The sequence below is a fragment of the Neodiprion fabricii genome, chromosome 6 (genome assembly GCF_021155785.1).
Source record: "Neodiprion fabricii isolate iyNeoFabr1 chromosome 6, iyNeoFabr1.1, whole genome shotgun sequence".
Taxonomy (NCBI): Eukaryota; Metazoa; Arthropoda; class Insecta; order Hymenoptera; family Diprionidae; genus Neodiprion; species Neodiprion fabricii.
Window position 1 is genome coordinate 1,815,924 of NC_060244.1, and position 27,227 is coordinate 1,843,150.

Below are 27,227 nucleotides of genomic sequence, written 5' to 3' on the forward strand. Positions count from 1 at the left end.
TCCGCGGATCTCGGCTCGGAGGCTGATAAAACGGGGGCAAGAAATCGGTCGCAGAATGTTGGAAGGTTAATTTAAAGAGGGTAAAGAAGGTGCGGCGGATACTCACTTCTGCTCGCGAGGAATATTTCTATCGCAACATTCTGGAGCAGGTAGCGACGCGAGAATATCGCACGCACTTCCGAGAAGTACCATTTTCCATGAAGGTGATCGCAGTACTTGAGGACCTGTAACAGAAGGAAAAGAAAGCGGTCGGTTAATCGTCAATGACGGCTGGGGGTAGGAAAAACGGAGCTTTTTTAAAATTTACCGATCGGCTAAAATCTCGGTTGAAAAACCGTCAGCTCCGTCTTCGATTGGTCGAGCATCGAGAGCTGAGGACCCCGGGCACTCACACACGTGAATATAGGCACGAGCCGAGGTGTGATGTGATATAGTGAACCCTCAGAGAGTCCAAGATGGCCGACCCGCGGTGGGAGGAGCCTTGCCGAGTCACGGGAATCGATCCCAGGACTCGACGTGGACCTGCGCCGAGCGAAGCGAGGTCTCCTTTCTCAGGAGGGGCGAGGGCGACCCGGAGCCGAGGGGCTTTCAATTTTGGTGGCTAATGAGAGCGCGACCTATCGGCGAGACCCGATTAAGATCCGCAAGGAATGAAATTATCAAATTATACCGAAGACTATCAAAGGCGGATGTCCCGCGTTGCGGTAGGAATAGGAACGAGGTAAAAAAAAAAAAAAAAAACCGCGACGACCCAACGATGCCTGGGACTTCTTGTCGTCCCGGAAAGGACGCTGCCAGCTCGGATAACCGCCGCGGTGTGTCGCGTCGTCCTGCGCAAAAAGAGGACCGTTTGCCTTATCAGGATATTCTATCTCTTCGGCGATTGACAGTCCTTCGCGATCACTCGATCAGTGACAGAAAATCCGGATCGGACCGAACGGCCCGGAATCGCCATGTCGGGAGGTAAAAAGCTCCGGTGATGAAAAAAATGCCAACGATTCTATAAGACGCGGGATTATCATCACCGAGCAGGGACACGTGCTCGAACCCAATTAACTCCCGTCGAAGCTGCTTTAGGTTCAATCTCTTGGGGCTCTAAAACTGGCATGTGAGTTTGCAGCGCGGTTTCGACGCCCCGGGACAAAGCCCTCGACTATTCCCCGATGGGAAAACAGTCCGATGAACGACGGTAGAATTACTGTTCCATCGATGCCGTAAAGGAGTGTCGCATTTGTGTGGGTGGATTGGTAGTCCTTGATCAAGCGGTAAGTGGTAAGAGAAATTCCACGTTCCTGGCAATTCGATCGCAGCCATTGTGGCTGGTGCCTGGCACGACACGAGGGGCGTCGCGTGAGAATTACCTCACAAAAGAAGATTAAACGAGATTCAGTTGAATGCACGATCCGCGGGACAAACGGGATGAAAAACAAAGGATAACGGAGTGCAGGGGAGTGGTGGGCTCCTGAGGCCTGCAGCGCGCCCTTCTCCTCCTTCACAAATACTGCAGCGGGTTGATAAGACCCTGCGAATCATGCCGCAGAATCCATTATTCGATTCAGTCTCGAGGCGGGTAGAAGATAGGTCACGTAAGGTTGGAAATTCGAGAGGAATTAATCCGCGGCCGCATCAAGAGGGCCAATGATTTTCATCGAGCCTGGGAATCGCCACGGCGTAAAACGGACTCTGTGCTTCCGTCGTGTCTCGTTGAGTATTCGAGTCGTCGTCCTTCTCTCGATCCGTGACAAATAGGGACGAGAATGAAAATATACTACTCACGCCTTCCCGGGCGCCGCGGCGCAACTCCGCCGTGTCATTTAAATAATTCATTGTTTTCGAGAAAGTTTTCCCTTCCGAAACTTACGGGCGGTGTTCCGCACCTCCTGATCCTTGGGTGGCGGTTGCTCGGATAATGGATCTCTGCTTCCTGCTTCACCGTCGGAAATATCACGGAGCCAGGACTTTTTCACGATCCGAACCAATTCCGCGTTCGGTTGTTTTGCAATAATTATCTACACTCGGCAGTGAAATACGCGAACAGAACTGTTGACGGTTCGTTCAGCGGCGAACAACGGCAAAAGAGCATCGCCTCCCGGACACGTCCATGTCACTGAGTGTCAAGTGGCGGATGATTAGTGCACCCCGGAACGTAGCCGGGCTTCGGAGCAGCATGTGATGTAACAACACGTGTCTCGTTCACAGCCCCCCATAACGTACCGCACAAAACGCAGCGTCCCGCTGCTCTAGCCCTGCAACACTCGTCGCTCCTCCTCGCTCGACAGAATGGAGAACCACTTAGCAGCCCAGAGAGTCCCGCTGAATTGTGTACAACAAACAGATTAAGTGCCCCCAGAATGCCCACCCGCCCCTGTCTCGCATCAGCCTTGTCTGCGTGTGCTCGAGTATGCAGTGCGGCACTCATCCGACACCTTTGAGCGTCCCCCGGGACCTGCGGTGTTTTTTGGCAAGGCTCTCTGTGACGGGGTGGGCAGAATCGATGGACTAGCCGCAATTGCCGGGAACTCGGGATTCCGGTCGAAGGTTGACGATCGGGTACACGAGTTGGGGGGTTCGGTTTACCTGAAGCCGGCAGTTAATCGTCGGGGCGAATAGTTAATCGATGGGGGAAACGGCCGGGAACACGATTTCACTTCACGGCGGTACATGGAAGTATGGATCGATGAGGGCGCTGTCCGCAGTATGCGTCTAGGCCGTTCCATCCTTCGTCCGATCGTTCGTTTGTTACGCTGTAACCATATGTACCCACCGTCACGATTTCCCCCCTCGGTTACCCTCCCCGAGACCCGGCAATGAGTTATGTGCCTCACGTGCGTGTTCTCATACCTTTATTGCCGCATCTCACACGAGATAACGGCAGTGCGGCCGGTAACGCACAAAGGGACCACCGCGGATGGAATCACTCATCCCGAGGACGCGGATCACGGCGTGTGCTGCTCGCCTTGTGAAAGACAAATAACCGCTGCAACCCATTTCGTGACTCGCACGATGCAAGGATTCGAGAATTAAGCTCCGGAGCACCTTGTTACACAGGGAAATCGGCAAGTGTTCGTTGTATACCTACCTCCAATTACGCGATAAAGTAGAAAGTAGGAAAAACATGCCTGCGGTTCGTTACAAAATATCAATGAACAACTCCGTTTCCATCTTTGCATATAATTATTCTCTGATTCACGCGGGGGCAGCTATATAAACGCGTGTCATAAATACTATCGGGGAAGGAATTTATAGGAGGGGTTTAATTAACTCGTACCCAATAACAAACCAACAAACAACTTAACCGTTTCCCATTTACCATAAAGTAAAAAATAAGACTGCAGCGGCTTCCGGCACCAGATGCTCCCGGCCTGGTGTCACTGCGACGTTAATTGCACTCGGTAACTACCGTCTGAATGGGGGACGACGACAGTCGTACAAACCTGACGATTAGACGTTACGAACGCCTGGAATCGCGTCTCCGTCTAACGGTAAGCGACATCAGAATTATCCGTGTCCTTTGCTTTTCGCCTAGCGTTCCGGCACGGTCGGTTCGACAATTTTGATTTTCTCTACGGGACAAGGACGAGCCGCGTAAAACTCTCCCTGCGATTTTGAAAATAGACGGTGCAGGAGGCTGCGGAGATCAGATCACCGGCTGGCAAGGCTCAACTCTCCCGAGCTCGGGATTACTCGGGATTAGCCAAACGACGACGTTGGGTCGTTGTGATTTACAAGGGCCTGTTACCCACGGGCATCTTGGCGATCCCGGAGATCGTGCAGCGGCCGCACAATGCGCGAGTTCTCTCCGCAGGCGAAAACGAGGCGAATAATAGAAAATAGTGGAATAATGAAAGGAGTTCGAGTCTCGAGATCAGCGCTCGCGTATCCCCCTACAAAAGACGTGTTTGCGAAACATCGAGCAGCGCGCGCTGCTCTTTTTCCAACCCCATGGTGAAAAGACGTTGCGCGATCCATCGTCGTAATCCGAAGACTATAACATGTCACTCGACAAACTAGGCAAAGGTACGAAGCCTGCGAGACCCTCTGCACTTACCGTCAAAAGGGAGCCGCGCTTGGTGTGCTCGAAGCACTTTGTAAAAGGCAGGCAAGCGAAGACGCTGCGTGCGCGCGTACCGTTTAAGCGGCGTAAAACGCGCGTCAAATTACGACCCGAGTTCGACTTGTCGACCGTAACAGCTGAATCTATGATCAATCGGTGTACGTGTCTCCGTGACGGAATTGAGGAACGGTAATGGCGTCGGAATGTTTAGCCTCTCGAGTCATATGGTTCCGTCTAGTGTCGAGAATCGAGGGTTAACGACACTCCCTTAACCCGATTCCCTTCCGTCAGCTCGGACGCGGCACGCGGAGTGTGTAAATAATTCAGGGTATAAACGAATCACGCGTCCGGATGGGATGATGAAAGGCACATTTGGAGCTGGTACCCTGGCGCTGATGCAGAGCCCGGATGACGGTGTCGGAGACTGCTCCGTGGCGCAGAGTGTTTGACCCCCGAATTGTACCGCGGGGGGCGGCTGGGCGCCAGGCTCGTGAATCAAGTCATATTAGCGAAGCGCAGGGATGCGCACCCTCGGTTGTTCCTAGTGGATTGGATTTCGGTGTGCAAATTCGATTACGTTCCGCCCGTTCCCGGCGATGCAGATATTCCCGAAGCGCGAATGCACGTTTGAAATTTTTCCTGCTATCCTCCGGTCGCGGGGACGCTGCTTTAAGATATTCAAATACATACCGGGCAGGTACGTTTACCCGATAAATTTAACGAAGGGCGACGTACCCGGCCTCTTAATGAATAAAAATTTTAATTTCGCACCGCTCGTAAAACCCGCGAAATTTACTGCTCACGGTACTGGAATCGTGACGAAAATTTGAACGCAATTAAACCGCACTGTCGCGTCTACGTTTATTTATACAAATGATATTCCGAGGTCAGCCTTGACAATTGGATCGAAATCGAATTGCCGTCACGGCATCGCTGCGCCTAATTTACAGCGTCTGAGCATGAGTAATGAATCAACATTGACAAATCACGACAATATAGATAAGGTCGCATTACAATTGTGTCACGAATAATATTGTTCGTTGGATAAACGAACACTGACGCAAGCGAATGTTCGAAACATTCTGATACCAGTGCGCCAATCAGGCGTCCCGAGAAAGTTAGAAACTAGCGAAATTCTGGATTGCCAATACAATGTCGGAATATACCTTCCGGGTTCTCAAGGGTCTTTGAAATAATATACCTTCAGGTACTTCGGGACCTTCCGAACCATTGTCTTTTCAAAACTTGTGACGAGTTGTACAGATCAAAATGTATTCGAAGGTGATTCAGGCTACTCGAAGTCTACGAGAAGTCCGATGGAGCGGTTCTTGCCAAATTCAGGAGTACGCAAAACATGGTTGTGACGCCTACCTGCGTGCAATGTCGACGTTGAGTTCTCATCGCCGCAGATCGTAGTCTGCTTCTCATGCCGATGTCGAATATTCAAATGATCCTTCTTTCAGCGGAGTTATCGGACGAGGTGCGTGCACCGCATGCTCGATGATCGCGGTGGCATTTCGCGATTACAATACCCAGAGGTGTACGTCTGCCGTTCGGAACTTCGAGAAGGTGTGCATTCGTCCACGTACCGCCTACGCACATCGTTCGTCACATGGATAAGCCAGAGGCGCAAGGAGGGTACGTGATACCCGGGCTTTTATGCCGATGCTCGATCTGCACATCTTTAAATAGCGATCACGTCATATACCCCGGACAACAAGGAGACGAGCAGGTTTATTTACGAGAATACGACTTCCTAATCTGTAGGGGATCAAGTGACCGGTAAAGCTGTTGCAGACGCCACCGGTTGACCCTGGACGAATTTGAAAGCTCCGGGATCGGAATTCGTTACAGAAACGCTTTTCCATCGACTGTTACGAATTTTGGAAGTAAGCGAGAGCAATTCGGTCGGCCTTTGACGAGGTCAACGGTATGTAGATTTTAGAGATGGTAGGTATCGGACGGTACGCGCGTATATGAATATGGATTTGACGTATCGTTGGAAGTGAAAGAAGACCGTTGTGAATCGTTTGTTGTAAATTCGGGAAAACGGAAAGAGAAGATATAGCTTCAAATTTCTTGCCCGTCTATAACGCAGCGTGGAGAGGAGTTTCCAAGAAATAAGGACCGTGTGCGCTATGCAGCAGTGCATTCTTGGGTACAGATATAATCGTCAACGTTCGTTCGTTCCTCGTTCGGCCCGGACTCGTGGGTAGGTATACGAGATACTTTACATGACGTAATTTTATATAAATGAAATCCGAGAGGCTCTGCTCTTTTTACATGTATATATAAAAGAAGCTGTAGTAGAGGAGAGTGAAAAAAGAAAGGAAAATGATGCGCGGTTGAACGATGCCGTGCTCCGAGATCGTCTCCTGTGTTCAGCGCAGTGCACGTAAAAATTTAAAAGGATAATTTCACGCTTCACTAGGCAGCGGAACCTTTGAGGAAGATCCGTTTCGAAAATTTCGTTGCTCGATTTTCGTTGGTTCGGGATCACTTAGCGTTACCACCGCGGTAGTCCGATACTTCTTGATCCGCGTAGGTATTATCATATTTGGAGAAAAAACCACTCGCGGGTACAGTGTCCGCGGAAGAAGAGTATTAAAAGTAGAATGAGTTGAAATAAATCTTCAAACAAGTACCTGAGGACGAAAGTCTTGTGTACTCGCTTACCGATACAATTCACGTGCGGCGCATGAAGTCCTGCAATAAAACGATAACGTGAACGTCTCGCATCCATTTGCATGTAAACTTACGGACACATGTAGCGATAATACGGCACGCGATCTTCCTCGTAAAGATGCAAAATTATTCCCAGCTCGAATGATGCAGTCTTCGACGATGGTCTGAAAATTTCGCGATTGCATTATAACCGAAGTGAAATTACACGACCGTTAAAAATCCCGCTGAATGAGAAAAACGCATCGCGAAACCTGGCAGCGCGACTGTAAGTGAAAGGGTCCGAAATTTGTGGAAGGACATCAATACCTGTACCTGAGGGTTGTCGGGAGATCGGAACAAGTGACAGATGCTGGTATTTCGGTGCTGGCGCTCTGTGGCATGTAATTCCGGGAGAGCATCCGGGGGCGTGGCGTTCCACGCGCACACTCGCGACGCTCGGCGTCGGGAGGCGGTGCCGACGCGTCAAAAGTTTGCCCCCACGTCGGCGCGTTGAAATCGTAGCGCGGGGCGAACGCTCCGTGCCGGCGACAGCGCACCTGCCAAAGAGACTCAGTGGTCCTCCGGTCGCTGGCGTCGCTATCCAGGTCGCAAACTCGACCCGCACGCGTCTTCCTCGGATTTGCGTTACACGGTCGTCATGACGGCGACGAGCGCCTCCAGCCTGTGGCTGACCTGAGGCGAACCCTGACGGGGATTCCGGCTGCAGGCGAGGTGATCAGATGAAGGAGAGGAAGAAGAAGGAGAGAGAAGAAGAAGAAGAAGAAGAAGGTCCTCCACGGAATCGCGAGACCCGAAGAGATGTTGGTACCGCAGGACATGATGGCGGCCCAGTCGAAGATGCTCTACCAGATAAACAAGTACTACGGTGAACGGGTGCAGGCGCGAATGGTCCAGATCCAAAAGACCATTCGAGAGGTGTGCAAGGTGGTGCAGGACGTGCTGAAGGAGGTCGAGGTCCAGGAGCCACGGTTCATCTCCTCCTTGACGGAGTGCAACGGGCGGTACGAAGGGCTGGAGGTTGTCTCGCCGGGGGAGTTCGAGGTCGTTCTGTACCTGAATCAGATGGGGGTCTTCAACTTCGTCGACGACGGTACTTTGCCGGGGTGCGCGGTCCTGAAGCTCAGCGACGGCCGAAAGCGTTCGATGTCGCTCTGGGTCGAGTTCATCACGGCCTCCGGCTATCTGTCGGCCCGAAAAATTCGCTCGCGATTTCAGACCCTCGTAGCTCAGGCCTGCGACAAGTGCGCCTACAGGGACTCGGTGAAGATGATCGCCGACACGACCGAGGTCAAGCTCAGGATCCGGGAACGATACGTCGTGCAGATCACGCCGGCCTTCAAGTGCTCCGGCGTCTGGCCGCGGTCGGCGTCGCACTGGCCGATTCCCCACATTCCCTGGCCTCATCCCAGCCACGTGGCCGAGGTCAAGACCGAGGGCTTCGACCTGCTGTCGAAGGAGAGCGTCGCCATGCAGGGAAAGCAGTCCGCGATGGAAGGCGACGCCTGGGTGTTGTCCTTCACCGAGGCGGAGACGCGGCTGTTGCAAGGCGGTTGCCGTCGGCGGTGCCTGAGCATCCTCAAGACCCTCCGCGACCGGCACCTAGACCTGCCGGGCAACCCGGTGACCAGCTATCACACGAAGACGCTGCTGTTGTACGAGTGTGAAAAACACCCCCTCGAAGCCGAGTGGGACGAGGCCTGCCTCGGCGACAGGATAAACGGCATTTTCTTGCAGCTGATATCCTGCCTGCAGTGTCGGAGATGTCCGCACTACTTCCTTCCGAACCTCGATCTATTCAAGGGCAAGTCGCCCAGCGGACTGGAGAACGCTGCTAAGCAAGTGTGGCGACTTACTCGCGAACTTCTGACCAATAGTCGGGCTCTCGAGCACCTCTAGTAGCGTCAACGAGTACAATGATTCATATGTATATAAACGTCAGTTCAACGTCAATATCGCATGGATTTCTGAGATTACGCGTTCGTGCTTTCGGACGTGTAACGAAATCGCTTCGTTAAAATTTGCGCTTTGTGACGTGGGGCGTTCTTTACTAATTTTAATTTATTCCGCCCGACGAGGAACTTCATTCCCTGCGATCTGGTTTAGAAGTGCCAGTTTTTAATACCGTACTGTAACTATTCTGCGTCATCGTGTAGACACACCCTGCAAAAGCTATGCTACAACTTGTTCGTGAATCTTCGTACTATACAATAAAGCGTAATGTGATTTGTTATCGATTACTACCACTATACCATTTATCCTTACTATGAAGTTATCACATGTATTATTAACAGTTGATCACGCATTTCTATGCCCATTAACATGCGGCCCTTATAAATCCTCAAAGAGATTCTACGCTACCGCGTATATATTGTTGACTGTAAATAGTTTTTTTTCTATATTACTAAATTTTATATTTGAAAGGAAAAGAAAATTATTTATTTGTTAAAATTAAACCTTTATATTTGCAAACAATAAAATTGTATATACGTACCGAGCAATTAAGTAACGCATTTACTTGAAAAACAATTTCCCATAAACCATTTACAGCTCACTAATTAAGTATTATTATACCGATGTAGAATGAATTTTATTACTATGTTTCTCGCACGATTGGCAATGATTGGTTTAAAAAAAAAAAAATTGTTTCCTATCGACGAATCGTCCATAAAACACAGACCTTATCTCCCGCGTAACGCAATTTATTTCACCATAAATAAGGAGCGGCGATCGGTTTCATCGGAAGACGAGAATAAAAAATTCTTTCCGTACAGTCGTATGGCATTCGACAAACACCTGTTGGAAAAGAAACAAGAAATTTACATGCAGCGCGTTGGCGGGCTGTATTTGAAAATATAATGACGGAATAGAGATAGGTGACTCTTTTCTCTTTTTGTTTCCCCAGGTCTGTGTGAAAAGTTGAAAGTCTAAAAAATGATCTCTAGCACAGCGATGAATTGCAAGAATTTCGATAATTTTTCTACAGTTTTCATTTTCGCGTATTAAATAATAATGCGGTGAATGATGCCAAGTTTCACTCTCAGAGCGCGGGAAGAGAGCAAAGCTTCAATTAGGAGTCTTGGATGTTTAATCTTGGCGACGTTTCTTTTTCTTTCCCATATTTTTTGTACCTCGCGGTCAATTATAATAATTTACTAAAACGACGCGACGTTAGCGAAGATACGTGACATTTGGATTTCCACCATGGGAGATGTAGGCATTCTTGTAAACGACGACGTGAAGTAGTTGCCTTCTGTGTTTAACTGGAGGCCGCTACCAGTTATTACCTGGTTTTCGTTCCCTCCCAAAGTCTTAATGAGTGCTGATAATTATCCCGGTGTATAGAGACGGTTACGTACAACGAGTGTCGACTAAGACTGAATTAAAGATTTTTATCAGAACCCAGGCTCAAGACATTATACGTTCCGTTTTACCTCTGTATTTCTATATTCCAACCATCCGAGAACCCCAGGAAGAAGAGGAACTGTTTCATTCGTTAATTTATCGGATACCCGATGCCCAGCCTGGCGCCCACCATTAAAACGACCTGTTCGTTGGTTCTCGTTGTTTCAGGAATTCTTTCCTCGTCATTAAAATTACCTTATTAGCGTCGAACTCACTTCCCCGTGCGAAGAGAAGCACGGGCACAAAGAACCTACGAGAATCGGGTCCCTTTTTTTCTGATCTGTCTGTAGATACGCGGGCAGTCAGTTATTTTTTGTAGTAAAGGCGATCCTGAATCTGAGTGAAGGATGAAATCTCGATATCTCTAGGTGAATCACATTCCTTGACTCAAATTATTAAAACCTGCAAGAAACACGCTACATAAAATACTCAGAATTTGAAGCATCGTGTAAAATTTTATTTCAGAGACCGCACCGTCGATTTCGGAAATTCCATACCCTGAATATTTACCAGAGTTGTTTCAAACGCGCGTGGTTAACAGACACGTCGAACTGGCTCGTACCTCCCGCGTTAACATGGACAGACACTTTTATGACTGCAATAAACACGTGGATGAAGACAAGAGTCGAACGTTAGTCAGCACTATAAACCAACGATCAGTTCGAGATTGTCTTTAACAAATTACGGGCCACATAGCCAGAGCAGTCAAGAAAACAAAGAGAGACTTTCAGGTTTACCACCCCAACGAATGACCGAAGAACGAGACCTTCTTCCACGTCCATGACCCGTCGGATTGTTATATTAGGAGAGATTGCTGACGGCTTTCTTCCTTCATCGTTGATCATGGCCATAGAAAAGTGAATACATCACGTGATTAAATCTTGACTTCGAAATAACTTCGATGCTTTCACTCTGCAAAATGTACCGATCTTGCACATCGGACCGTCTCTCTGTGTCGACCAGTTGAAAATCCTATAAATTGTCGTGCTCGCTGATCCATAGTAGCCAAAGGATCGTAGGGGCAGCATGCTTTTACTTTTCCTCAAACTACCAGAAGTGAGAAATAACAATTCTCTGACGAGAACAATTTTTGAGCATCAAAGTTAGATTATTCTTCCATGAGATTTTACTTTGAACGGTGTTTTCCAAGCTGGAGTCAGACGAGGAGCTGATCTATAGAGTTTCAGGCAAAGGACTACAACTTATCTTGACCAATTCTAGCGTACTGCAATAAGATTTCCGAGATTTTCACAATTTTCGTTCTGGTTTCCAGTTAACGCCTCGACGGAGATCATCTACAATTTCTATAAACTCGACGATCATTGAGTTCAGCACTTTTGAATAACTTGCGAGAGCTGCTCGTAAGGTGAAAACAGAAATCGCGCAGGCGTAGGTATTGCTCGGAATGAAAGCCGAGTCCAACAAGAGTATTTCGGAACGGTGTTAGGGTAAAGTCGAAGATCCGGGCAAATAATTCGTTGCAGAAATAAGAGACACGCATCGTGCCCTCACGCGTGGCGGGCAGTATAGTGTGCGTAATATCGTAAGGGGGAGGACGACTAGACGTTCAGGTCTCCGGATCGATCGCGGTAGGCGGTTCCGAGGGGGCGTCGGACGCCGAACGGCGTTCGAGGATTGGCGGTTCGCCGGCGTCGAGTAGGGACGTCGGGTTCGGTCTCACCTGCCTCTCGTCCCTCGGTAGAGGAGGCAGAGGTAGAGTCGGCGAGAGGTGGCAGCCGCAGTCCTCATTCCGCTCCAGCGTCGAAGACGTGTCCGTAGCCGGCGATCCACCGATTTCAAGAGCTCGCGCGTCGTCGTCCGTCGCGACGTGGCCGTTCGGCTCGCCGCCGAGGGTAGCAGGATTTATTGGATAAGTTCGTTCGTCGAAGCGTCGGTGCCCGGGCGCAGGATGCGGTGACTGTCAGTGGCGACGGAGAGATCAGCGGTTCGAGCCCTTGAAGCAAAGAGCGACCGATCCAGGATGCTGGTTCCGCCTGACATGCTGGCGGCCCAGTCGAAGATGGTGTACCAGATAAACAAGTACTTCGGCGAGCGGGTCATGACGCGGAAGAGCCAGGTGACCAAAACCATCCAGGAGGTATGCCGGGTCGTCCAGGACGTGCTGAAGGAGGTCGAGGTCCAGGAGCCGCGGTTCATCTCCTCCTTGACGGACTACAACGGCCGCTTCGACGGCCTCGACGTCATATCGCCGACGGAGTTCGAGATCGTTATATATCTGAATCAGATGGGCGTCCTAAACTTCGTCGACGACGGTACTTTGCCGGGGTGCGCGGTCCTGAAGCTCAGCGACGGCCGAAAGCGTTCGATGTCGCTCTGGGTCGAGTTCATCACGGCCTCCGGCTATCTGTCGGCCCGCAAAATTCGCTCGCGATTTCAGACCCTCGTAGCTCAGGCCTGCGACAAGTGCGCCTACAGGGACTCGGTGAAGATGATCGCCGACACGACCGAGGTCAAGCTCAGGATCCGGGAACGATACGTCGTGCAGATCACGCCGGCCTTCAAGTGCGCCGGACTCTGGCCGCGGTCGGCGTCGCACTGGCCGATTCCCCACATTCCCTGGCCTCATCCCAACATCGTCGCCGAGGTGAAGGCCGAGGGCTTCGACATGCTGTCGAAGGAGTGCATCGGACTGCAGGGAAAGCAATCGGCGATGGAAGGCGACGCCTGGGCTCTGTCCTTCATCGACGCGGAGAATCGGCTGCTGCAGGGCGCGAGTCGCAGACGGTGTCTGAGCATCCTCAAAACCCTCCGCGACCGACACCTAGACCTGCCGGGCAACCCGGTGACCAGCTATCACATGAAGACGCTGCTGTTGTACGAGTGCGAAAAGCATCCTCACGAGGCCGAGTGGGACGAGGCCTGCCTCGGCGACAGGATAAACGGGATATTCCTCCAGCTGATATCGTGTCTTCAGTGCCGACGGTGTCCCCACTATTTCCTACCCAACCTGGACCTCTTCAAGGGCAAATCGCCCAGTGGACTTGAAAACGCTGCTAAACAAGTGTGGAGACTTACGAGAGAGTTGCTAACAAACAGCCGTGCTCTAGAAAAGTTGTAGTAGAATTAAACGAAAGGAAACGGGAAACGAAATGGAAATTTATCCGAACAGTGTCGCCGCTTAGTTCTCGTCCTTCTCGTCCTTCTCGTCGTTCGTCTTCGCGTATGCGTTATATATTATTATTACATAATAATAGGGATCCCGGCAATATTAGGTATATGTGATTCAACTGTGTTTCCGTGTCTAACATTATCGTGCCATATAATAATATAACGAGTCGTGCAAATGACGCTCTAGTTTTCCTCTTCCATTTTCGTTCATGTTCAAGTTGATATGATGTACACTTACATGTTCGCACAGACTGCAGGGTGAAAAATAATTGAAACACGCCTTGTCTAAGTGAGTGTCACCGGCAAAAACTCTTGTGTGTTTTATGAATTGTGCAGAGATGAAGAGAAACGTTCGTTCCTCGCGCCAAGTATATAGATATACCTACAAACAAAACAGGAAAGAAAGAAACACGAAAAGCGTATATATACATGTTAGTATATGTAAGTGTGTACGTAAAAGTCTGCCATCAATCGCGTATCGCTTTGTACATAGTTTAACATTACACATTAGATATTATAGAGATATTTATTGATCTGTAACAAAAAATAATAACTGCAAAATATATAGTAATATTTATATGAAAAATCATAATACCTGAGTGCAACGCGTTATAGAAAAATTATTTCACCGCCACAACCTATATCGTATCGTTAACATTCTCGTTTCCCTATTTTCTGTTACTCTTCTTCACGTCATAACGGCTCAGAAAATCAATTCGACAGAAGTCAAGCACGGGAACGACGACCATTCGTATAAGATAGTAGGAATATATATCTTTTTTTCTCTTCTTTTTGCAAAACGATTAATGTGCGGTCAGACGTAAGAAGCCAGGTCGAAATACGTTCGGAACTCGTTCAAAATTCGAACATACAATAATTTAGCGAGCCTACGAGACATTCAAGTACGAGAGGATATTTATCTGCATATTCAAATTTGAGGTGTACCGGTGTAGAGTAGAGATCTGACTTAATCCGTGCGAACGGAACTAACGACCAGCCGCTGAGATAACGCGAACGACTTTTGGACGAGTCGTAAACTTGTCGGACATTCGGAATTTCCGACTAAACTGCGACTGCCTCGCGATCCTACAAGATTTTCGCCAATGACTAGCTCCGAAATCATTGCAGCCTGATATATGTAATCATCGCGAATGATTTGCAGATTGAAGGTACGCGTTATGAACACCGTTTTCTTTGACTACCTGAGAGTGACGACCGTAATTTCACAGTTTGATTTGCCCAATTACATGGATACCATTGCCTTACGGGTACCTAATCTTGATCTGCACCGATATGGTAAAAAGTCGCAAAAACCGAGGAGATATTACCATTCGATGTGAACGCTAGTTATTACATTTTTCCGTCATTACGGAAACGGCTAGGCTATGTTGAATCGCGCGGTGGCCACGACGAGGCGCGTTTTGTTTTACTCAGGACACTTGCCGTCGGTGATTTCAATTGCACGGCCCAGGCTGGCTGGCCTACAACGAGCTTCCCATAACTTATTACAAAAAAACTAAAAACAAATCAAAAAAAAAAAACAACCACCCATGGTCCGAATATTCAAATTTAACATATCTTCGCAAGCTTTAGCTCTAGGCAATTGAGCAATTCACCTTAGCCAGTCAATTTTAAATATTTACGAGTTTTTTTCTTTGATGTAAATCTCTGCAGGTTATAATGGAATATTTTTTTAAAACACTGAAGAATTTTAAGAGAATGTTCATTCGGTGTGAACGAATGCAATGAGTTAGGAACTGTTCTTTTTTTTTTTTGAACGTCTTCTTTTCTATCTCTTGTTCAGATTTCCTGACACAGTCAAGCTGTCAATACAGAATTCGACCTCTGCGTCTCATCGTCAGTCTAGTTCTATTGTTCTCAATAATATCGTTACAAAGACTTGGAGGAGGTTATTACCCACGAGTTTACGTTTGACGGGGGGAGGGATTAAATTCCAGGGGTTGGTTAACGTTTGACGAAACACGCGAGACAATATTGATCTATCGCAACAACCAGCGTTTTCCAACCCGTGCCAAGAGAGTTGCCGGCTTCTCTCTGCCACACATCGTAAAGAAAATCTCGAAAAGTTTTAATCTAATTCTCCTCTATAAATTACGGAATATTATACAGCGGGGGTAAATTTTTGTTTTTTTAATTGCGAAACACCCGATTCAAGATCTGTGCAGCTGCAATTCTAGCCTCTGGCAGTGCCACGCCTAAAGTCACAGTTTCTTCGTACAAGCAAGCGGGTAACCAGCCGATTTAAGCATGCTCACGATCTGACATATTGCGCAAGTTTAACACGTGCCCACGACGTTACGTGTTTTAGGAATATCAAATGAGAAAGTAGGGAACGTGACTCGATCCGAGTTCACGTGGACCCCGCGCGATAAAGATTCAGGCCCTTCAGGCCCAAAATCTTGCCTCGGAATAATTAATTCTACGTTCACCAGAGTCAACCGCTGCAAAGGCGACTCGTAATCAGTCACTTGCGTGCAAACATGTAACAGAAGATTGATGTTTCAGGAATGCGAACATAGTTGTAAATTTCCCAGCGCAGGGTGAAGTCGGTTTCCATCAAAACTAATTGGTACTGTGGCCGCGTGATTTTTACGAGGACCGGTGTAATTTGCGGTGAAAAAGAGGAGAAGAAAAAAAAAAGAAAGGAAAATCAGGAATAAAAGTACACGTTTATTTTCTAATTCGAATTCCTCAACTCGTTTATATTATACCGTGTAATGTGAGAAATTTGAATAAATTGAGACGTGTATACACACGGCACCTGTCCTAATCACGACGTCACACAAATTTTAACTCATAGAAAAATCAGGCTATATTTCAATCCTGTTTACGTGATTGCTTGTTTTTTTTTTTCTGCGGTGCACGATTCTCATTCGAACGTCTGGAAGACATTTTTTTCTCATTACCGCACAAACAACACCAGCTCGGCAAGAGGTGGTCATCAAGATGAGTACGAAGAAAAGAGAAGAAAAAAAATAAAAACCGTAAGTAGATATCAAGTTACACGGGAGGTCGCGGAATTTTTAATGGCCGCTCGACGTACGTGCAACGGACGACGGATAAGCCAAGTCGGGTTAATCTCGGGTTTGAAAAACAAAGGGAAAGGTGGAGAAGGCCCGAGACCAGGGCCTTAATGAGACGCTCGGGCAGCGATAAGACCCGGCAAAATTCCTGTCCCTGGCCCCGTGCAGGGACCACCGCTCAGTCTTATTGCCCCGAAGAAGGTTGGACCCGACTCGGCATAAACTTGGCGGCTTTATCTGCCGTTTTATAGCGTCGCGTCCTGTCGGAGTCGCGGGGAAGAGGGGAGAACGGATCGGGCCCTCCCTCCCCCCCCTCCTCACCCCGCGCCAATTACAATGTTTGTTTTCGCGGATTCCTCGCACTCTTTGTTTCGTTACCGCTCCCTCTGCCCGTGTGTGCCCCTACAGACAAGCATGGACACCGTCGAACACGCGAGATAATCTATGGCGCCGCTAAACTCGAAAGGACCCTGATATCCCGAAGGGTCCGCCCTGATCTGCGGATAGAGGAATCTTATAGCCCATAAGGTTTCAGCTGTATAGAAGGAACTGGTCTCATCATTTACATATACCCTTATATACACCGACGCTGCGGCGTCTCGACTCTTCTTTCTGTCCTTTCAATTCTTCTCGTCCTTCCGATCTCCGGGAGACTTTGGCTGTTTGCAAATTTCTGCGAAATAATCACCGAGTCGTTTCTGCGGGGACTTGTTTCACGGATAATTATATCATTATCATAATCGTCGTCGTCTTCGTCATCGCCGTGGTCTCCGTCTTCATCCGCGTCGGTTTTCTCGATTCGCGAATCGCGCCGCGAGTTTTTAACGCACGAATCCGTGGCTCGGAGCCGCGAAGTACGGAGAGACCGGCGTGCCTACCTATGCTCGTTATTCTAATTGATCCTGTGAGCTCTTATTACCGAGACTCCCTTCAGGCCCCACGGCCAAGTCGACGACTAAGACTCACGATCAAACGGGTCCGCGTAATTGGTAGTTGCTCCTCGCGTCTTCCCTCACCAGCGGGCACACAACCGTTCCAACGATTTTCGCAAACATGTCAAGAGCCTGCGATGCACGCAGCAGCTCCTCGTTATGCAAACGGGCTCGAGGAATCGGGCCGGAATTTTCACCCGGAGCGCGGTTACAAAGATTGGCGGGAATGGCCCATTAGCTGTTCTTCATTATTCAACGTTCGTCTTTCGTTTTCTTCAATTTTTCATCTCGCTCTCGCTCTCTCGCTTTTCCTCCTCGCATTCCGCACCGCAGGCAGGGATCCCATGTGCGCCAGGGTCCCTTTAGCGCTACTTGATCGCACTTCCTTGCACCATCACCGCCACTTGTGTAACACCACCGGAGTCAAGGGTGCCTAGGGTCCTCGGGTGTTTCCAAGTGGGCGCGATCGTGGCGTGGTACTACCGCCAAACATTACAGACACAGGTTTATGGCCAAAACCACTCAAGAATATATCGCTCCGTGGGTAATGCCTGGTGTTCACTGTTCAAATATTCACACTTCGAGGCGACCGCCCGGCCCGAAAACTCACCCTGGGTAATACAAGGAGTGGAAAAACTTCTCGAGATTCTTTTCGGAGCGAGGAGTTTTGCAATGACGAATTTATTTAGGATCTCGATCGTGTTTTCCGGTTAAAAATGTTTTCAGAGAGCATCTTATTACCAACCTCCGGGTGTTTTGTCGATCTTGATTTTGTCACGTGGTAATAACGGGCAGATTTCGAGCCGAGTAAGTATCAGCACGGTTCCAAACCTCTCTTCGGGATGAAATTTCGTCGAGTGACGTCTAGGCCGATTCTTAATCTCAAAGACGGAGCTCCGAGGGTCCGCACTTCTAGAGCAATTAGGCGCATGGTCTGTCGTTATCTTCTTCCTCGGGCAATTAATGGCGATTAGACGCGTTTGTCGGCCCGGGAAATTGCCGCACGCGGTATAAAACGCGGATAAGAGCGATAAGGAGGGAGGGTGACGACAGTCTGCGGTTCGACGATGAGAAAGCGAGGGAGAATCGGGTGTCACGGCTGCAGGGGCATCCGGTGATCTGGTTTCTGTCCTCCCTGGGCGCTGCAGTTTTTCGGTGCACACCGAAACCGCTCTCTCGTGAGTTGCGACACGCATAACCGGAGGAGAGGCGCAGGCGAAGACGTATTCGACCAAATGCGTTGAAACCTGCTTCACTAAATTACACCCGGTGCAGCTCCGACGCTTTTACAAAAAATCATCACGGTCTCGAAGACTTTGTGACCGGTCTTTTACCTCACAAAACGATCAATCCTACTGGGAGGAATTTTTTTCTCTCGATATTTGACGCGGACCAAATTCAATCTGAAGTAGAATTTTATCAACGAGGCGCACGGGTTTGTTTCATACTTTTGTAGAAATAATTAACAATATTATTTTTTCTAACGATCTTCGTTTCTCGTTTCATGACGCTTGTGGAAAATTTCTCCTCTAGGTCTGTTCTGTTGGTCGGGAGTTACTTCGGTGGATCTTATACAAGTATCGTGCACAATGAAATTGATTCTATGAGCAGCTTCGGCGATCTATTTCAGAACAAATTTACCGTCCGCTTATAACAGTACTCCTAGTTAGATCGATACTGAGGCCATGTTTCTCTGTGCGACGTGACGCAGTATCGCACCGTGGGGATAAAACAAACAAACCGTTGTACACGGGTAATAACGTTTATTACGCAATCGAAATTGGCTTCGAAATTCATGATTTTTAAGCTAACAGCCAGAGTTGGCTAGTTTTAAACCTCGTTAAAAATTCGAGACAATTTTTCACGGATTCTCAGTGATGATCTGTCGAGACTGACAGAGCCTTGAGTATTTTTTTATTTTTTTTGTCACGCCTTCAAGCAGTTATAGACGAAAGAAAGATAGACGCGCTTCGGAATAAATGAATAAACGTGCAATATGCGTATACATCTATTGAATTACGTGGCTTATGATATTCACTTACCTGGACAGGTGCTGACAACTGACAAGTTGGTATAAATTTTTTCCCTCCGTCGTTTATAACAAGAATCCCTAATTACATAAATTGTTTCACGTTTTGCCGGCGTCATTATATATTGCATGCGCTGCATCGCGGGAGAAAAGAAACGCGAGGGTTGGGACCCCGGTATAGGTCGCTCTGAATTGATATAAATGGTTGAAAACTCTCCTCAGAGACCCTCGATTCGACGTATCCGATGTCCGCTAGGCGGGTAGGCCCGAGAAGAATTGTATGGCGTGCGGAAGATGGATAAAGTTGTAGCGTCAAGAAACAAGGGGGAGAAAAAGAGCTCGCACAAAGTGGGTACACGATATCGAAATTCATCGAGGATCGAAGCCGCTCATAGAGGGCTTCTTGGAAAACGGAAAAAATATGTTAAGAAAATGAGACACTTGAGAAATGAAACGAGAGAAGAACATCTCGCTTTACAAGACCGCCGAGTGCTTTTCCGAGGCAAAGGGCTGACGAAAATTTATGGTATAATTAAAAGAGCGATCACGCTATCAATAATAAATTTTCTACGAGGCTGCAGCGGAACCCTTTCGACCTTGCGACGCAGCGAGTGACTGCGGGATGAAAATTGAACTCGAGGGAGCTTCGCGCCCTTCGGTTGTAACCAAATCGCGTTTTAGATAACGGGTTAAGCGTCGGGGATCAAATTTCATAACAGTGACGAATATTAAGAAGACTCCGACGACGGATTTTCCTGCTCCTTCCCCGCACTCGAAGCGACGTTACGGAGACGCAGTCAAGTGCTTTCCGCTGCACTCGGAATTACTCTGATCGAGCAAAGAAGAGTTGATTCGAGAATCCAAGAGGACGAATTCTTGGCAGCAGTACGGAGCAATTCACTACGTGATGAATTCAGACTCGGGGGGCGGGGGGGGATCCGGAATGGTGGATTTCGCGTCTTGGAAGATAACTCCGGTGCACGTGCAGCGGAGCGTAAAATATTCGGTGTTGTATACCCGATAGTGATACAAGCTACGTACGCGTCCTTCTCCTCGAGTGGGAAGATTAATTTCGGTTGTAAATGAAATAAGCTATACGGACCGGATCGGACTTGGAGATAAAGTGCGAACTTCGCCACCGGTGAGAGATGAGCCTCTGCACGCAGAGACCGCAAACCAGCGGCGGAAGTGAAACTGAGAAACGCGCCTACCGCGACTCTACATCACTCCAAATCCGTCGCAGCGTCATTGCCGAGGTAAGGTTAAGGTGATTTTATCCGTCATACGAATACCGAGTTTTCCCACCAATTCCCGTATTTTCCCAAGTCTACGAGGTCGCGTTACTTTCGGTCCAAGTATTTCCGGGCTTCCCGTCGAGAGAAGCGTGACTGGTATAACTGGATGTGGACCGAGTGGTTCGCGATTCGGTTTTAATCCGAATCGAAATTTGATTAGTTCCGGGATGATCGCGGGCCCCTCACTCGGCCTGCACCCTCCCCGACGTTACCCGGAGATTTATGGGGCGGTCTTTTCGCTGGAGTACGAAGCCGAAGCTGGAGGAAGAGAGGAAGTGCTGCTCGATCCCGAGGGACGCGGAGCTCCGAGAACCGTCTCGTAAGAAGGAGGAAGACGAGTGTGCTGAGAAAGATGAGGAGAGCGGCAAACATCGGTCTATTTCTGGGGCGCTTTCGGGTCTTTCGAGTCCCTGGTTCCAGGCGCAGGGAGGGAGAGAGGATGGATGCATCCTTTCGCTTGAATTATCACCGCCTCCAATACACGAGATTCTCCCGCGTCCCTCGCCCGCTCCGCAGAGACGAGATAGAGGCTACATTTTTTGCCCACCAAAAAATCCCTTCTCTCTGTCTCCGTGCCTTTTTTTTGTTTTTTTTTTCTTCCCTATCTCGAGTGTATCACTCGCGCTCTTAACTTTGGAAACTCGCTGAGCACATATCGGCTGTTTACACTCGTAACTTCAAAGACAACAGCCGCGGGGCTTCAATTTTTTTTCTTTCTTTTTTTCAGATTTGCTCGCTGCTTTTTTTTCGTCATTCGAAAATTCGTCGCCAGTCGAATCACGATCCTCGCTTTCGAACTCGCACAATAATAGCTTACGTACTCACCGAGTAGCCGCTGGTGGCGATCGTGAGTTCCGTAAATGTATTTGGCATTACTCACCTAGAACAGAAATAAGACACGAGAAAGTTGAATAAGTTGTTCAAGTTTTCAGTGATTGAAAGATTGTATATACAGTTACAATTTCAAACGTTTTCGGGGTGGAATTGACCAAAGATTTGACCATCGAGTAGTAGGTACTGTACCCACGTACACTGAGAAAAATTTCATTTGTATAGTAACTAGGAAATCTCAATATAACAGATATTGTTAAAAAAGCTGTTACAATATTGGTGGAATTACGTCGATCCTCTTTTGGTAATTGCAACGCAAAATCAGTTTGTGCGGTTTACTCTACTTTTTTAGTTAAACATGGCTTTAACGTCAATTTATTCTTGCACAAGCATTGAATTTTCGCACCAGTTACCAGAAAATATAGCAACAGTGATCGTAATGAGAAAGAATAGTAACGGATACTAGACTTTCCGGTAACAGCTACGAAACTAATTTTCATTTTCTACCTAGAACAATATTTTTCGATTGTGGTAAAAAATGAAAATAGTCAAGGACTGAGCGGTAACAGGAACTAAAAATTTTTCTCAGTGTACTGTGATGTCTTCGGGAATCCAGCATCCCGAAGGAACGAGGATCAAGGGGCGAGTCTGGGCTATTCCAGGAAAGGATTTTTGGGCTCGTACATATCTCGCCGCATCAACATGGTGCCAACAATTAATCCGGAGGAACATAACCGAATAACCGAAGGGGGGTAACCCTATACCCGAAGCAAAGGAAGCCCCTGGCATCCAGTCGCCGCGATCCTCCCGGTCCCAATCTCTCGTATCATATTTCGTGTTATTCAAATGCGAACAATGCCATTAAAGGATTTCTACGGTAATCCTTTCCCGTTGCCGCCTTGAATGTACACCAGCCTGGCAACCAGGCAGTCGGCGGACAATAACTCCCGAGTTTACGGCACAGCGTACAAAACGCACCGGGTACAAACAACTCGGCACAATGCGCCGAGTTCCTATCTGCAAGCTTTGTTCTTACTGATCGCGGCCCGGCTCGAGTCACCCCTTATTTCCTATTGCTCGTGAAAACAGGAGCTTTTCATTTCCTGTTTGTCGTTCGAATACGCTTTGTCGAAGGGTCTCTTCGCGTTATTGGCCTTCTTTTGAAAAAAAGCACACACACACACGCGAGCGCGCGCGGATCTCTTCATCTCCGTCATTAGAGGTAGCGAATCTCTGCCGCTACGCGGAACTCGTTCTTCCCACATCGCGGTGACATTTGCTTTTCGATTTGGTCGATTGCCCTGACGATACGAGAGCGAAACACGGCGATGGTGAATCTGCACGAACGAGTCGGGGGATGAAGTCATCACCGGCGGAGTAAGACCGGCAAAGCCCCCTGCCGTCCTTCCACCCTGCAGCTGCTCGCTCGGAAACAATCACATTATATTTTGTACATCAACCCACCCACCCTCCTCGAAAGCAAGCCCAGCCTGACCCGACCATGCCGCGCATTTCCCCCGTTGGCGTCAGGGACGCCAGACTAATGTAATGTAATGATTCCTTATTTATTTAACAGCGGGAGATCTTCTGGTTAATTCAAGGATCGGATTATGACCTAATTAAGTCGGTTTTAAGACACCTTCTTTGGACGAGCCGAGGTATTACCAAGTCGCTTCGTTACGAAAAATTCACGTACGGTGAAACGTCTCGCCTCGCTCAATCGATAATAATCGATGCGTTGCAGAAACTCTCGGTAACTCGAGATCTTTGTCTGACTTGGGGCGACAGTAGTGGGACCAAAGTTTTGACTCACTTGTTCAATTTGTAATAACATGTGACTACGAATGGTGAGAGGGGGTCGGTCAGGGGTCATTGGGATTCATATTATAAATGCATTAAATACTCTGGACTGACTTTGCCGCGTAGAGGGAGGAAGATGAGTCAGGGTTCTGGGATCATTGGGGTGGCAGGTGGCGCTAATTTCACGGACCGACGGCTGTGACGGATGCAGGGCGTCGCGACGTACCGAGTACCACCAAACCATTCCTTCCGCGCGAGCACTCGTCACACGTGATCGCTTCGACGAGCACCGATGTCACGGCATGTTTTATGGGAAGCTGTGCGGTGGGTGTAGGAACGAGGATCGTGAAAGAGGCTGACGGAGAGTGAGGCGCATATTCGTCAACACGCGATTTGCCCGACGACGACGATGACGAAGATGAGATTCGCTATTCGGCAAAACGGACCCGGCAAAGAGTTTTTGACGGTTCTCACGGACTAGTAAATAATTATCGCGTGGGTGCTGGACGCGATGGCTACACCGTATCTTTATGTGTCTCTTATACCTATATATGAACTTCGGGGCTCGCGCGCGCGCGTGTGTCTCATTAGTGCTAATGAGTAATGAGCCGATGATTAGAGAAGGCGGGGCAGGGGCGTGGCGGGACCCTTGATCCTGCCGACAGAGTAAAAGCGAGGACGAAACTTCCGCGGTTTCGGACTACACTCTGCTGCAATTCTCGCTGGAAAGAAAAGGGAAAGTAGGCCGTCCTTTTTGTCTCAACTTTTAGTTACACTGATTACTTACAAAGCAAGTACCTGCCATTTGCCAAATTACACCGTACGGATATCTTGTTAACGATGAAGTTTATGAAAGATCAATCGGAATGAAGCTTGGAGCTCGTACGAACACACCTTTGAAAAAGCATCCACCTACCAAAGTGTTTCTTCGTCACTTTTTCCCAGATGCTGGTAGGAAATAGTTTCAATTTTCAATGCACCAAAGACAAGCAGTTCAGATGCTCTTCCCGGCCTCACTTACACTGTGCCAAGTGAAGAGATGGTCAGAGGATACGAGGTGAAGGTCCGTGACGGATTCGGTAAAGATAAAAGAGGGATCGTTTGCTTAGCCGTGAATTCATTTTGAGCCCGAGGCGTCGGTTGGTGTCAGACAGCGGTCTCTCCAAAGAGTTTGGTGCTTTGATTAGGTCGTTAAATCTGCTAATGCACCAGCATAAAACCACTGATTTAACGAAGGACGTTGGTTCGGACGCGGGCCTTTTCTAGACCGGATCTAGCCGTTGCCCGAACAACGCTCGAAAAAATCCTCTCGATACGAGCCTGACGAAATCGACGATCGAATTCCAGACGCTCAATCGAGGATCGGACGTCCTTATTCGATGAACGCTGCACACAAAGACGCATCGCTTCTTTCTCCGATATTCAACGACCGTAATTGATTTTGATCGATACTTAGAGTCCGGTGTCACGCGGCGTCTTGTTTAGGATGGCTCACGGGCTGTTTGGTGGTAAAAAGTTCATCCGATCGCAATCATCGATCACGAGGTGGCTTCGGCGATGGTCGATTACTTTTTGCCCAGTTCCTCTTACGCGCGGCATTTGACGGAGCTTCACCTGGCGTCGGTGGATCTCGGTCCATGGCCGCGTTAACGGCGAATGTTCGATGGTAAAAAAGCGCGCAACACAAGATGGACGGTTGCGTGCGACTGCAGGAGCATCTCAGGATACGAAAGAATGAAAAATCTATATTAATTGAAACAACCAAAAATGTATGCCCCAATTACGCGCGGTTGTAAATACCGGAAAAATTGGGGGGAAATTTGGGACTCGATACAGTAACGACATAATAACGGATGAAAAGGTTGTTTGAAAGTTTTTGGTAAAGCTGAAAAGAAGAAGGCGGGCGTCCCGCGGTTAGTGTCAACGTTTGACTTTACGAGTTACGAGAGAGAACTGCCAACGAGGAGAATGGAAGAAAGGCCCATGAACGCGGGGGTCCGTGGGGCACAATGCCCACCCGTCGCGGGGCCCGGTCCTCAGACTCCCGGGCGGGAGGCGAAGATCCGTTCACGAAGTTCGTCAGCCAACTTTTTCCTCCCTATATTAAACGGTTCACTCCTATTCCAGCGGGTCGGATCGAGACTCGCGGAGAGGAAGAAGGACCGTTCAGCACCACGGATGCTCGTTCCTTCGAAGCGTTTGCAAGTTGTCGAGCACTCCGACATGCCGGGGGAAAATTGAAACGGTGTACAAGGTCAGTTCCGAAAGAACCGATTCCGGAGCTCCGTCTTACGGGTTGTTCAAGCTCAAAGAAGAAGGTCCCTTCGAGGGACAAACGAATGCTGATGCTGCCCACTCCTTTTACTCCTTTGCCAGGAGTCTATGCACAGCTTCTTCGCGTCTGCAGCGAAGTTGCCGAGGATCATTGTGTCTTTGAAGAAGACCGACCACTGGGAATCGGGTAAGAGGAATCCGAGGCCTTGCCGGTTCGGATGGATAGTTGCAGGCTGTTGCTGGTCGGGTAACTTGATCGCGTTATTCGCGCGACGGAGCACCTGATCCGTAGGGTGGAAGGACCGCAAACCGGCGACGAGGAGAGGATTCGTTCCATCGGATCCCGGGTTGGGCTGCGGCGCGGCTGTTTTCCCGGAGGTATAATAAGCGTGAAGAAGATAGGGGAAGGAGATAAGCATAAAATGGTCTGGTTGCAGGTAGACCCGATCGCCGTACTACCACGCCGGCGAAGATGAGGAAGCCCTGGAACCAGGACGCCAGGTGACGGCGGCGCCTCGGCGCACATCCATCTTCGTGCCCTGCCTTCGAGTGCGCCGACTCGGCCTCCTGTCTCCGGGTCGGATGATGCGGTCCGGTCTTCGCCGGGCGAAGAGCCCACCGGAGGATAGCCCCGACTGGTTCCCGCGTTATTTATTGGTAGTCTTCGTTAGGCGCAGGCCGATCTCACTCCGGCAAGTCGCACCAGCCCACCGCCTGGTTCGACCGGGTCTAGGAAAGGTTAGGGATGACCTGTCACGCGTCCCGACCGGCCCGTTATCTCACTCCACGCATTGTTTTAATCTACGTGGCGCTGTCTCGCCACTCCCGACCCACGTCCTTCGTCCTTCTCGCTCCACGTCGCGCGACGTCGTCTCCGTATCTTTCCACGCCAGATACCATCAAGGGTCACCTTCGTGCGGAGGAGGTATAGACCGAGAACCAAGGCGAGAGGAAATTCTCTAACACAGAGATCGAGAAAGTTGACGTTTTACCCACATTCTCGTCGCCTCTCGTCGATCCCCGTGGCGACAATGTGGCAAACCAATCCCAATCATGACGAATACCATTAGCCTCTGGTTAACTACGGTTACCGCCAGTTTAACGGTTCTTGGGTCCAAGTTACTCGAAACGATCATCAACGAAATTTTTCAATCTATGCCTGGGGATAAGTCCGAAAACAAATACTCGGAGGCACAAAAGTTGAGCGGGTGAGTATAGGCGTGTCCGTAATTAGGAACGGCGGCGCAGGTGCGGGTTCGAGAGTACGGACGGTGTATAGTGCACGAGCTATTAACGCAGTGGGTAAAGTGAGAGAGAAGTGGGAATAGGTAACAGCTGCGGGAACCGGACGATAAAGGCGACATTGCTGGCGCTCCCCTGATCCTGGGGATTGAACCGCGACCGTATGGGCAAGATGGCTGTTTCGAGTGTGCGGCTCGGTGTCTTGATATTCCACGTGTATAATATTGCCGCACGCGCTTCTTCACACGGAGAGCGGGATACAATTACATTACAGGTGTCTTCGCGGCATAGAACCGAAAGAGAAACCGAGAAAGTAGAAAAGGACAAAGACGAAGGACGGATCATCGGGTTGGTGGTTTTTGAGACCCCGCGTCGCCTAAATCATCCCTGCTTCAAGAAGGGTTTTTAATCACTCGACACTTTTACACACCTCCTATAAAACAATGAATATGCTATCCAGAAAGAGATTTGTTTAATTTATGTTTTTCGTTGTTCTTTTTTGTTGGTTTT

General features: G+C 48.9%; 3 protein-coding genes across 6 annotated transcripts in view; 2 read left to right on the top strand and 1 right to left on the bottom strand.

Annotated features, from left to right (window-relative positions):
- Nucleotides 1-27,227, bottom strand: part of LOC124185590 (neurobeachin) — a 238,964-nt gene that overhangs the window by 18,537 nt on the left and 193,200 nt on the right. For all 4 annotated transcript variants that reach the window (XM_046576467.1, XM_046576468.1, XM_046576466.1 and 1 more), the window contains one exon: nucleotides 107-224. In XM_046576467.1, coding sequence (XP_046432423.1) covers nucleotides 107-224 — 118 coding nt within the window. The remainder of the gene's footprint in view (nucleotides 1-106; nucleotides 225-27,227) is intronic.
- On the top strand, nucleotides 7,298-9,245 carry LOC124185594 (protein mab-21-like). The gene has a single exon (XM_046576482.1). The coding sequence runs from the start codon at nucleotides 7,538-7,540 to the stop codon at nucleotides 8,633-8,635; it is 1,098 nt and encodes a 365-aa protein (XP_046432438.1). The 5' UTR covers nucleotides 7,298-7,537; the 3' UTR covers nucleotides 8,636-9,245.
- On the top strand, nucleotides 11,869-13,846 carry LOC124185593 (protein mab-21). Its single transcript, XM_046576481.1, has one exon. It carries the CDS (start codon nucleotides 12,123-12,125, stop codon nucleotides 13,218-13,220), a length of 1,098 nt encoding a protein of 365 aa, XP_046432437.1. The 5' UTR covers nucleotides 11,869-12,122; the 3' UTR covers nucleotides 13,221-13,846.